General features: G+C 41.3%; 1 protein-coding gene and 1 long non-coding RNA gene across 2 annotated transcripts; one reads left to right on the top strand and one right to left on the bottom strand.

The window, feature by feature from the left end:
• Positions 1-373: 373 nt before the first annotated feature.
• On the bottom strand, positions 374-7,640 carry LOC115262550 (uncharacterized). The gene is made up of 3 exons (XR_009995976.1): positions 6,115-7,640; positions 713-1,021; positions 374-644 (listed from the first exon to the last, which is right to left on the bottom strand). It is a non-coding gene; the product is annotated as an uncharacterized LOC115262550 (long non-coding RNA).
• A 1,790-nt stretch (positions 7,641-9,430) lies between these two features.
• On the top strand, positions 9,431-10,913 carry LOC109428429 (uncharacterized). The gene is made up of 2 exons (XM_019704185.3): positions 9,431-9,754; positions 9,810-10,913. The coding sequence occupies exons 1-2, from the start codon at positions 9,614-9,616 to the stop codon at positions 10,878-10,880; spliced, it is 1,212 nt and encodes a 403-aa protein (XP_019559730.3). The 5' UTR covers positions 9,431-9,613; the 3' UTR covers positions 10,881-10,913.
• The last annotated feature ends 1,974 nt before the right edge of the window (positions 10,914-12,887 follow it).

Here is a 12,887-nt window from a genome sequence, read left to right as displayed (position 1 = left end):
GTTTGCATGAGGTGTTGTTCAAACCAACGGGGGTAGACGGTATTTCATTCGATTTTACATAAAACAATTTCTTGCACGTAAAATTATAAGCAAGCACCATACACTGAGGAGATTTTCCGTATAACTATTATGTGTGAAACTACATAATTTTTTGCAATTTGGCATCACCTTTAAAAAGTATGTTCGGAATCATAAATTTTATAAATTTACTTACACATGAAATTAATGCATGAAATCAAATGAAATTTATAGCGTGATGAATAAAATTTATGTTTGAGGTTTATGACATTTATGTATGAGTGGTATATAAAAATTATGTATCAATTTTACATAAAAATCATGAATCGAACCATAAACACACGAAAACAAACAATTTTATCAAAATATTGATTTTTTATTGAAACAAAACTAAAAGCAATACAAACTACTTATAATTGTATCCATTTTCGCTTTTCCCGCTGCTGGTAACTGATAATGCCCACTGTATAAGTATCGAGTCAATCCGGTTTAGTTTCCGACCACGGAAAGAGGTAAGGAATGAGGGGATGCTGTCTCTCATCACCGTCGTTCCAGGAGATCCTGTTTCCCACGTAGTCTTCCACATCGTTGATCCTGTGATGTTGCCCCATTCTGACAATATGAATCTGAAAATCGATTAATGAAAACCGATTGAGAAATAACAGTTGCATCAATAGCAATTACCTTCAATTACCTGATTGATTAGAAATGCCCGGATACTGGGATCGTTCGCAGTGCGGTATACCACCCGTCGTCGAAATGCATACGCTGGTAGTTGTACTTCTTACCTCGCCACCCCTTGAATGACGAGTGTCCCCGATGGAGTAGGCAGCCGACGGCGGAGCCGGAGGAGATAACGCTTAAAAATCCCATAACTCGCTGATCTCCGGACTGGTGGTGCTTCCTCCGGATTCCGTTCTTGTTGTAGTGCCGCCGCTATGGATTGATCCTTGCTCCTCCCCCGGAGCTAGAGCAAGCTTGTCGGCCTCCGCATGGTGATTATCTGAAAATAAACGAAAGTGTTCATATACATATGGCATACAATTAATCAGAAATAAAATACCTTCGAAGCTGGCTGCAATGGCGTTTGCCGAATTTTTAGCCGTTGCAAACTTGATTGGAAATCGTGTCTAAACCAAACATTATTCTTATGTGTGAACTTCTATAATTTTTAGCTATAACGAAATCTGTTATAATTGTTATGTTTGCGCAAACATAAACGATATAGAGTCGAACATACTACTTATTGACCAACTCATACAATATAAAATGCTCGACATAGTGGTTATAGCCAACCACATAAAAGTAATCTTCCGGGAGTCTTATGAATTATAAGGTTGGCAACTACATAATATTTAAGTTTGAATTTTTTTCGGTGTACATGACCATACTTCAGATAACCTGTTATTTTACAATCCGATGGAGAATTGTGTTGAAAGCGATGGAGGTCAATTATTATTTTGTTACAGCGAACTCGATGTAACAAATTTAAACAGCGTGGTTCATCTCCGCCAGTTTGAGCGATACAATTTTCGGTAAAACATCTACACTGAACTACAAATCAACCCAAATTTAAGTTGTTTTGACGCAATCCCGGTCTTCCGTGGATTAACTCAAATTTGCGTTAAACAGCGAAAGTGGTGAGTGAGTAGTTCTCGTTTGAGAGCGGCAAAAAAATTAACCCAGTGGTAAGTTATTTTCACCTATAGATAGTAGAGTAAACATAGATCCGCGGACACCGCTGACTCAAATGTTTCAAGCGTGTAAGTAGTAATTTTCAAGAGTGCGACGATTGAATATGACGTCATGCGCTCCATTGATGTTAGCCAAATCGTGACGTCATGCTCGTTTGGATACAGATTTTGACAGTTCGTTTGGATACAACGGATTCATCTCACGCGGATCTATGTTTACTCTACTATCTATATTTTCACCCAACGGTGTTGAAAAATGTGAGAGAGTTAGTTGATGCCCGGACCGCCCGACCTGAACTTCTTGTAATTATTACTGTGGAAATCTCCACCAGACGTAATCATTACAAGTGCCTTTCTAGGCAACCAAGGTGGACATCAACGATCAGAGAATGGAACAAATATTGTGGAAACCTCCACCTGAAATATTTGTCCCAGGACCCTTTAGTGAAAAGGAGAGTTCTTTCAGAGAAAAACTCCCAACCAAAAATATTGTTCTCGATGTTTATTTCACTTACCAAATGTAAGCTGGCATAACAGCGTGAGCAGGGATGCCAGATGTGAAGACATGTCTTCAATTTGAAGACATTTGAACTTCTGTGAAGACATTTATTTTTGTGAAGACATATTGAAGACATTTCAAATTATGTGAAGACTTTTGAAGACATTTGAAAGCTGAAATTAATATTTATATTGTGGATCCAACCCAATAATTCAATTCTTGGGACAATTTCAGATGAAATGCGTTTCAATTTTTGTTGATAAAAACTTTCAGGCCGGGGCCCGTGGCGTAGTTGGTCACACGTTTGCTTCATATGCGGATGGTCATGGGTTTGATTCCCAGCCCCGGCCCTTGCAATTTTTCGTCAGTTGCTTTTCCCCCGAGAGCAACTGACACTGACCCTCTTCTGAGCCCCATGGCTCAAACGGACCCGGATACCTGGACATCGGCGAACCGCTACTCATAATGGACCCCCAATCGGACTGGAAAGGAACAACGGCCATCCATCATCATCCTTGTGCTCATCATTCTACTAGGTACAAAGTAGAAAAAGTGAAAGCAGAAAGGCAAACCAGTTCGATAAAGTAGAATAGAATATAGGCGCTGTACAAAAGTGCAGCTGTCAATTGAAATTGCTCACGTAGTGCCCCAGTGGACAATAGAGCTGTAAATTAGGTTAAGTGATTAAGAATAAAAAAAAAACTTTCAGATTCCTAATTTTTCGGTCTTTATATTGGTAGAAATTTGTAGCAGTTTTTAGTCAAAATACATTTGAAATTTATCGAACACAATTTCTTGGGAATTTTAGGATATATCCTGATCTATTGGAATAATTTTAAATCCGGAATTATAAAAAGAAAGCAAAATTTTCAGGAATCAACCAACACATTCCATGAGTGCTTCAAGATGTCTTCCAGAACACTCAAATTTTAGTAAATAATATTTTTAATTTCAATCAAGAGTCATCAAAGATTCTGAAAGAAGTTGTTTTTAGATTTCTTTTGAGTCTCCTCGAGGAATTCATCTGGATATTATCCCCTAGTTGTTTTTTAAATCCTCCAAAAGCAGAGGTACTTTTTAAAAGTATCACCGATGTTTTTTTCGGAAATTCTCATCAGAACTTCGTTTGAATTTCAAGCAGAGCTACGTCCAGAATTTTCCGCAGATTTTTCCGAAGATTTGTCCAAGAGAGCTTGTTAAGCTTTCTCCATGAGAATCCGTGGGAATCTCTCCAGAAGTTCCACAGAAATTCCTTCAGGATTTCATATGGAAATCCTCTTGAAACTCATTCAAGAGTTTTTCTGGAATTCTTCTAGGAACACCTCGGAAATTCCACCAGAAGCTGTTCACAAATTCCGCCTGGAGTTTTTCAGGAGATCGTCGGGAAATCCTACAGGAATGTTCTAGGAACTCCTGGAGGAATTCCTCTAGAAGATCCTCAGGAATTCCTCCAGGAGCTCCTAGAAAATTCCTGTAGGAGTTCCAAATTTCTCCAGAAATTTCTCGAGAACTACAGAAGTTCCTCATGAATTCATCCAGGATTTTCTCGGAAATGTATCCTCAGTGGCGATTCCCTAACCTCAAATCTACCTGTTCAACGAATGCAAATTCTTGATTTCTCACAATAAATTCGCTTGTGATTTGTAGAAAATGACAGTAATAGCCGTTTCCGCCCAATTTCAATTTGATTCTGATCCTGAATTCTCCGCAAATGCAACTTTTAGGGTCGTTGAACAGGTAAAAAGTGAGGTTACGAGACGCCACTGTTTATCCTGAAGTTCCTTGGAAATTCCTCCTGGAGTTCATTGGAAATTCCTCATTTCTCCAGGAGTTCTTCGGGAATTTCTCCAGAAGATCCCCAAGAAGTCTTTTAGGAGTTCCTTGGAAGCTTCTTTAGGGGTTTCTTGGGAATTCCTCCAGGAGTTTCTTGGGAATTCCTCCAGGAGTTTGCCAAAAAAATCTTCGGAAGTGCCTTGGGAATTCCTCTAGAATATCCTCTGGAATTCTAGCAGGAGTTCCTAGGAAATTCCTCCATGTATTCCTCGGAATTCCTCTAGAAGCTCATCGATAATTCCTCCTGAAGTTCCTCGGGAATTGCTCCAGAAGCTCTTCTGGAATTTCTCCAGGAGTTCCTCGAAAATTTCTCCACGAATTTCTCGGAGATTCTTCCAGGAGTACCTTGGAAATTTCTACAAAAGATTCTCTCGTATACATCTAGGAGTTCCTCGTAAAGTCCTCCGTAAAAATTCAGTAGTTCCTCTGAAATTCCTCCACGAATTCCTCGGAATTTCTCCAGAAGCTCCTCATGAATTCCTCCAGAAGTTCCTCGTGGATTCCTCTACAAGTTCCTCTTGAATTTCTTCTTTGAGGAATTCCCGAGGAAGTCCTGCAGGAACTCCAGAGAAACTGCTTGAGGAATCCCCGAGGATCTCAATGTGGAATTGCCGTAGATCTCCTGAAAGAATTCCTAAGATACTTTTGGAAGAGTTCCCGTAAAACTTCTGGAAAAATTTTCGAAGAACTTGTGGAAGCATTCCCGAGGGTCTCCTGGAGAATTCCAGAGATACTTCTGGAGGAATTTCCGATGATCTTCTAGAGGAATTACCAAGGAAAACCTGGAGAAATTTCCGAGAACTTCCTGTAGGAATTCTCGAATATCTTCTGGAGGAATTCCCGAATAACTCTTTGAGGAATTCCCTAGGAACTACAGGATGAATTCTCGAGGATCTTCTGGAGAAATTTCCGGATTATTGCTGGAGGAGTTTCTGGTAGACTTTGAAGTAAATTCCGTGGAAATTCTGGATGAGATGTCCGGATAATTTTTGCGGTTAATTAAAAAAAATCATTGAGAAATTCCATGGGAAATCCTGGAGGCATTCTACCACAATTGCTGCAGGAATTCTTCGGTTACTTCTAAGCGAAATCCCATTGTATTCGCAGGGAATCTATGAAAGGATTCTTGGGAGATTCCTGGAGAAATTCTCGGGGACTTGTGAATAAATTTCCATGAAACTTCTAAAGAAATTTCATGGAAGCTACAACATATACTCTCGGGAATTTCTGTAGAAATCGCTTAGAAACTCCTGCAAGAATTTCTAGAGAACTGATGGAAGAATTCCCGAGGGTTTCCTGTAAGAATTTCCCGGGATCTCTCAGAGGAATTCCCAAGGTGTTCCTGGAGGAATTCTTCAGGAACTCCAGAAGGAATTCCCAAGGATATCCTAGAGGAATTACCGAAGAACTCCTGGAGGAATTCCCGAGGTACTTCTGGACGAATTCCCGAAGAAATCCTGCAAGAATTCCCAAAGAACTACTAATTCCCGTGTATCTCTTGTAGTTATTCCCGAGAATCTCTGAGACGAATTCTTATGGATCTCTGGGAAGAAATCCCGAGATACACCTGGAGAAGTTCCTGTAGAACTCCTGGAAGCATTCCCGAAGAACTCCTGGAAGAATTCCCGAGGAAGCCCTGGAGAAATTCCCGAGAAACTTCTGGAGGAATTTCCAAGAATCTCCTGTACGAATTCCCGAGGAACACATGGAGGAATTTCTAAGGAACTTCAGGATGAATTCCCAAGGATTTTCGGAAGGAATTTCCGGATTTTTTGTGGAACTCTTGGAAATAAATCCAAATTCCATCTTCTTGAGGAATTTCGGAAAAATCCGGGAGCTATTCGAGGGAAATCCTGAGAGAACCATGCATTATTGCTGTGGGACTTCTTGAAGAACTCTCTATGTAACTTTCATGGAAGTTCTTGTAAGGAGAGCCTTTCAGCCCTTACCTGCTGTTACCCGGCAGGGCGGCCTAAAGCAGGGTACCTCCACTAAATTTCGGGCTTCGGATGGAATTTATTCGTAAAATAAATAGTTTTTCAATTTTAAATACTTATATTTTAATCTAACCTTTTGCCCCGTTCTCCCCAAGGCACTTTGGCTTCGGTCGACTCGTTGGGGCCCTTGCTGCAGTGGTGGTGGTGGTCGTCGTTGGCTCCTCCGCTCCCGCACGGACTATGCGGAGCTTCTTCTTCTTCTTCTTTCTTCTTCTGCTTTACTTTTGGGCACTTTTGGACTGTAAAACAGTCGTCCTTGACGTTTAGCTAGGGGGAAGAGCGGGCTCCTTTGTCGGATCCCCCCTAGCGACGGTGGTGTAAAAACACCGAACTGCCTACTCGCCGTAGACAGTTCCGGCAGAAACCGCAGTTTCCAACCCAAGAATAGCACGCCCCTTTGTGCTTTCTTGCTTCGTCTTCCTTGGCAATTAGCTACACGGGCGAGACAAAGCTCTATTGGCTGTGTAGCGAAGACGGTGGGATATTGGACACTTTGCGAACCGCAATGGCGGTGGTCCTCACCCTAGCACAGCACTTTCACTGCACTTCACTGTGCCCGAACCACGGGCCGGCACAAATGTTCGGGGGAATTACTGTTCACTTTCCACTCCCGACGAGGCTAGGAACAACCATCTAGCCTACGGACAACGCGAAAACGGCACTAAATTAATTACTTCGGCACGTATTCCGCGGAGTAAAAAGATGCGTCCGTCGCGATTCGTGGTTCGACACTTTCTCCTCTCGCTTGGCTCGACCAAAACAAAACACCACACACCACATATCCACCGTATGCAATTGTTCTGCTGCTTGTTGTTGCTGATGTGTGCCTTTGAGTGGGGTGGGAGATTGGGGTCAAATGCCTCACCGATACAATGTATGCGAATTAAATTCCCTACATTTGGACAAAACTAATTTCAAATAAAAATTTATAAAATAAACGAATTAAATGATACAAAACACAGTGGTGTACGTAAATGTAGAACAAAATTGTAACCGCGGGTTACATTCTGGAGGAAATCTTCGGGTAATTTATGGAGTTATTTCCTGTCAAATCAAGGAGAAATTGCCTGGGTAATCCTGGAGGAACTCTTCAGAAGCTTCCATGGTATTCGTGAGGAAGCCATGGATGAATTCCTGGGAAACTTCTGTAGAAATTCTCGGAGACTCCAGGAGATATTTACCTAGAAACTTTGAAAGCAATTCCCGAGGTTCTCTTGGAAGAATGTCTGAAGAGCACTTAGATTAATTTTTGAGAAACTTCACGAAGATTTCCCGGTGAATTGAGTTATTTCTTAAGAAGCTCCATGAGTAATCACAAAAAATGGATGAATCCCAGAAGAAAGTATTGAAGGTATTCCAGACTCCTGGAGGAATTACAAAAGAAAGTCTTAGATGAATACCATAAGCAACTCCTTGAAGAATTATAAAAGAAACTCCTTGTGGGATCCAAACAGGTATGAAAATAATATTAAAATGTTTAAGTATTTCCATAGAAATTTCCTTAAAATCAGAATATTCGAAATCCCCTACAGTTTCTTGAGGAATCTGTTAATAAATTTACATATTTACATAAATAAACATTTTCTGTAAGTTTACGCGCACCGTTATTGTTTTTTAAGTTCATGTACATAAACGGTAAACTACATCATGTCGGCGTAGTGTGAACGCCTCTCTTGATATAGGATGTCATTACCAAGGTCATCACGCTATATTACTTGATTTAATATAGAGCGCAGTGAAAAAATTGCATAAATTTTGATTTTAAGCATTAATTATAAACAAAGCCGCAATATAGACTGTGAAGACATGTGAAGACATTTTAGCGTGCCTTGGGAAGACATTTGAAAATTTAACCTGGCATCCCTGAGCGTGAGCGCCTGAATGGATGAATCAATCTGTCTGAAAACTGCATGAGCCATGCCCTACCACTAAATGCATGGCGACCTAACTACTCTATCGATGCATAAGCCTGGTCGCACATCAGTGCATTTGTGTGCGTGAGCACTCCTAACACTCCCGCCACCTCTCTGACAGTTGGCTCTTTAACTCCTGTAAACAACCCGGGCCACGTGGTCACTGCCAGCATGGCACGGCACTGACAGCATTTTCCTACACTGAGAATAAAATACTTTTGAAATTAAGAAATGCTAATTTCAACAAACGGAGGCCTCAAATGACGCAAATTTGGGTTAATTCAAGAAAACCCAAATTTGGCTTCTTCCACGGAAGAGCAGCGGATGCGTCCAGGGATGCCAGGTCAATTTTTGAAAAATCTGGAAGATTTTGGAAGATTTGTCTGGAAATGTCTGGATTCGTGTGAAAACCTTACAAATTCCGGGCAAAAACCTTACAAATTCCGCGCAAAACCTTACAAATTCGGAAAATAAATGTCTGGATCTTCCAGACTTTTGTTAAATGAGACCTCAAAAATCTGGATAAATCCAGATAAATCTGGAAGGTTGGCAACGCTGGATGCGTCGGTGCTTCTCTCTTTGTTTTCGACAACATTGATTGATGCACCAAGCGGTAAGAAGAAGAATTTTGACATCCAAGCGGTGTGCCGTTTACATCCATCGACCAATCAGCGACGAGGATCTAATCGACGGCACACCGCTTGGATGTCAAAACTTCTTCTTCTTTTCGCTTGGTGCATCAATCAATTGCGGTGGGGCGAGGGAGAAAACAACCCAACTTTGAGTTAAAACTTTAAGCAGTTTAGCCAAATTTGAGTTTTTAAAACTTATTCTTTGGGTTATAATATTTTTCCGTGTATGATCTCACACCGCCTTCTTTGAGCACAGCGGCACGGAATGCATTTTGCGAAGAAAAAAAATGCATCTTTGACATTTGCCCGGTTTCAGGGCTGCATAAAATTCAGCAATAACATTTGAAAATCACCTCCTCTCCTCTCTTCTTGGCGTAACGTCCTCACTGGGACAAAGCCTGCTTCTCAGCTTAGTGTTCTATGAGCACTTCCACAGTTTTTAACTGAGAGCTTCCTCTGCCAATGACCATTTTGCATGTGTATATCGTGTGGCAGGCACGAAGATACTCTTATGCCCAAGGAAGTCGAGGAAATTTCCTTTACGAAAAGATCCTGGACCGACCGGGAATCGAACCCGTCACCCTCAGCATGGTCATGCTGAATACCCATGCGTTTACCGCCTCGGCTATATGAAAATCACCTATATCTGTTTTATTTTTGTAAACCACACGTTCCTGTTCCCGTGGTATATAGGGCCAATCTGGTTCCATCCGGGTCATACACGCAAATCTCGCGCTCCATAGATAGCTGAAGATTGCTCTTTTCTGTTAAAAAACGTATAATAGGTCTTAATGTGGATGAATGGATACAGAGTGTGACGTTGTTTACATCAAGCAGATTGACCCTTTTCAAATGGTATGGCTGAATTTTTAAATTTTTGTTGATGTTGCGCGTCGTCGTCGGTGTTCCTTATCGGATTAATCCGCGTAATCGTAACGATTTAGTATTTATCGGAATGTAATAAGATAGTTTGTGAGTGCAAAGTTAATATATTAGACTTATATTATTAGTATTCGGATCTTTGAAAATGGAAAACCAAGGCATCGTCTACAACCAGTGCCGCTTCTGCCTGAAACTTATCGAAGAGTTCGCTTCATTCTCAATTTTTTCCGCGAAGCCTCGAGCGAACTCATTGTATCTCTTCGTCCAGCAGATGTTGCGCCTAGAGGTATGGATTACCACGATATTTCTCTATTTAGCTGATTTTATTTGCATGATTCTAGTTCACAGCGGAAAACTCACACGTCTGTCGCGATTGCTTCGCCGTGTGGCATATGATCCAGGATTACGTGCAGGCTTGCGCTTGTGCGAATCAGGTTCTGGCCCTGAGCACGGGACTGACGGTACGGAAGGCATGGTTGGACAACGGTGAAGAAACCCAGATGCTGATCGGGGTTTGCCAGCGGGTGAAGAAACTGTGCCATGAAATGGGGATCCTGCTGAAAACGGTGAAGAATCCACCAAAGAGGCGCAGGAAACGACGGCAGAGTGATCCAGTTGCTCAGCCTTCGGAGCAATCCGAAGCACTGACACGTAAGGATGCGACGACTACTGAGGAGACTGGCGTTAAAGCGGAGGAGGCGGTTGAGATCGACGACTCGGATGCATTCCAGACAGATGATCCGCTAGAAGCGCGGAGAAATGATATGGAAGATAGGCTGTCGATGGAATCGGCTCCAGCAAACGTAGAAGCAATAGATGATCCTTCTGGAGATGCAAATGAATCGATAGACGATTCGGTAACAATCATTGAAGCAACCGTGGATCACATCGATCTCGTTGATAGCAGTAGCGAGGAGGAACTTGATGAAGATGAAGATGATGAAACCGACCAGCAGGTGGAAGAGGACTACTCCGGTGACAGTCTTCCCGCGTGGCAAAAGAAGGACATTGATATCAATGTGCTGAAGACCGTGTGTCAAATTTGCGGCGCTACAACAAACGACATGGCCAGCCACCTGGAGAGTCACATAATTGATGATCCGCCAGTGCCCAGAAAACCTCCGGCACCAAAGGTGCAAACGGAATCGGACAGCAGCGCTAGTGATGGCAGTTTGAAACCCAAGAGGAAACGGAACGCTGCCGTTGAAGAACAGGGAAAACCAGCACCATCCCAGCAGCAGCAGCAGCAGAAGCAACCGTTGAAGTGCGACGTGTGTGGGACGGAATTTGTCAGCTTGCTGGCGGCGAAGTTGCATGCTCGATCGCACCCGCTGAATTGGACAATTGACAGCAGTAGTCGAGCGTACGATTCAGTTAAATCAAGACCCGTGGTAAGGAGGGCTTACCGATAAAGCAATTGGTTGAAACATACATAAGTGATTAGAGTTGTTCCTGTTATCGCCGGGAGTATGATAGAGAAAGCCATTCTTTCATATACAGGGTTGTTACAACAGCGCGGATTTTGCGGATTTCGCGGATTTCGCGATTTTCGCGGATTTGGCGCGGATTTGCCACTAGAATTCGACCCTCGCGCGGATTTGGCGCGGAATTGGTTTTGCTATTCCGTCATGCAATTTTTTTGCATAGCTAGCACTCTCTCACCTTTATAAATGATTATCTGACATAACATATTTTATCTATGTATTGGATTTACAGGAATGAACTAAACTTTGAGCTCTACTCCGAATACTTGTGAGAAATTCCATAACAAAATGATGATTTCAAGGGTCTTCTTCAAAGTGCATTCCAAGAATTTATCTAAGGATTTCTTCTGATAATGTACTTAAGACCTTTGTTAATGAACTTTTATCTTTTTTTCTTTTTTGGATTAATGCTTTCACCTTAAAAAATCTCAAATGAATTGTTTCGTAATACTTGAAAATTTTCTATAAAAAATCCTGTAGTAATATCGAAAGAAATTACTAAAGAAAATTCTCGAAAGAGTTTATCTGACAAAACTATAAGAATTTGAATTGAATTGTCATGTGAAGCATTTCTGAATTACTGGAATTTCTAATAAAATTGGATGAAACTCCACAAAATATTTCTCCGGAGAAATTCTGTAACAATTTCTCCAAGATGATCATGCGTGTAACTACAACGCATTTATCTCCCAAGTTGTGCACGCTTACTGTAGTGCATAACAAGCACGCTCAGCATTAGAGCAGAGGGGACAAATGCGCTGTAGTTACGCATTATGGATATGGTACGATTGATCCCTTGAATACAAGTTTCTTAAACATAAAAATTAAAACATTCAAATTTGTTTCTGAGATTTTTTTAACAAATATTTCTTAGGAATCCATGGCTATAGTAATCCATCCATCAGAAGCCACTAAAAGAGTTCCCGTAAGAATAGATTTAACAATGGCATTTTCACAGTGGTCCAACACATAGTTCTAGAGGCATTTCTAGTAGAAATCCTTAGATCATTTTAGGGAAATCTGTCGAGACACCATGAAGGAAATTACATGTAAATCCGGGTGAGAATTATAGCGAAAAAATTGAAAAATAACACCTGGCGAATCTTTAAAGGAATTATTGACATTAGTATAAAGCGTAGACTTTGACCAGGCCACTTCCTGCCCCTTAGAGTCTATCCACTTATCCGCGAGCGGTAATGGCGGCGGCGGGCATAATTAACCGATTCGAATTTTGACGTTTCTTGGGGATCGCAATCGGTTGGCGCCACCAAACGGTGGGTGAAGGGGTGAGGAGGAGAATTAAACTGTTTTGACTTTCCCCCATGAAACGTCAAAATCCGAACCGGTTGGCTTTGCCCAAAGTATTTAAATACCCAAGGTAAGAGATTCCCGCAAATGTCAATAATGAGACTCACCAACACATCTGCGTTAGTTATGAAAAGTTGGCGTTTTTACACTAAAATGTCATTATTTCAGCAAAGTTTGTGAAGTTTAATTAGTTTGGATGTTTCTAAATGCTGAAAAAATATGTTTAGAACAAATTAAAAAAATTTTGTCATCGATTTTCAAATGGCGATATTTTCTGTTTTATAGCATGGAGGTCATTTTTAATCCAGTGAGATGCAATTAAATAATTGCATCTATGATGGGAGTGCTTAATTTCTTAAGAAAGTTAGCTAAATAGTGATGCGCCCATACAAATCAGCGCAAACTTCATAACTATTTTTTGCTTTTTTCCTTTTCTCACTAATCCATGAATTTTAGCGGGAATCTCTTACCTTAGTATTTAGATACTTTGGGCTTTGCCCACCGCCGCCATTACCGCTCGCGGATAAGTGGATTCGCATTAGTGGCCGAGAATTATCACTTTGAAAATTCGAGCCACATATCCAACATGGCTGCCGATGCTGATGATGCCGTAAAAACCCTTAAAGT

This window comes from Aedes albopictus, chromosome 1 (assembly GCF_035046485.1).
Source record: "Aedes albopictus strain Foshan chromosome 1, AalbF5, whole genome shotgun sequence".
NCBI lineage: Eukaryota > Metazoa > Arthropoda > Insecta > Diptera > Culicidae > Aedes > Aedes albopictus.
Note: the sequence above shows the minus strand (reverse complement) of the source record. Positions and strands in the feature narration are given on the sequence as shown.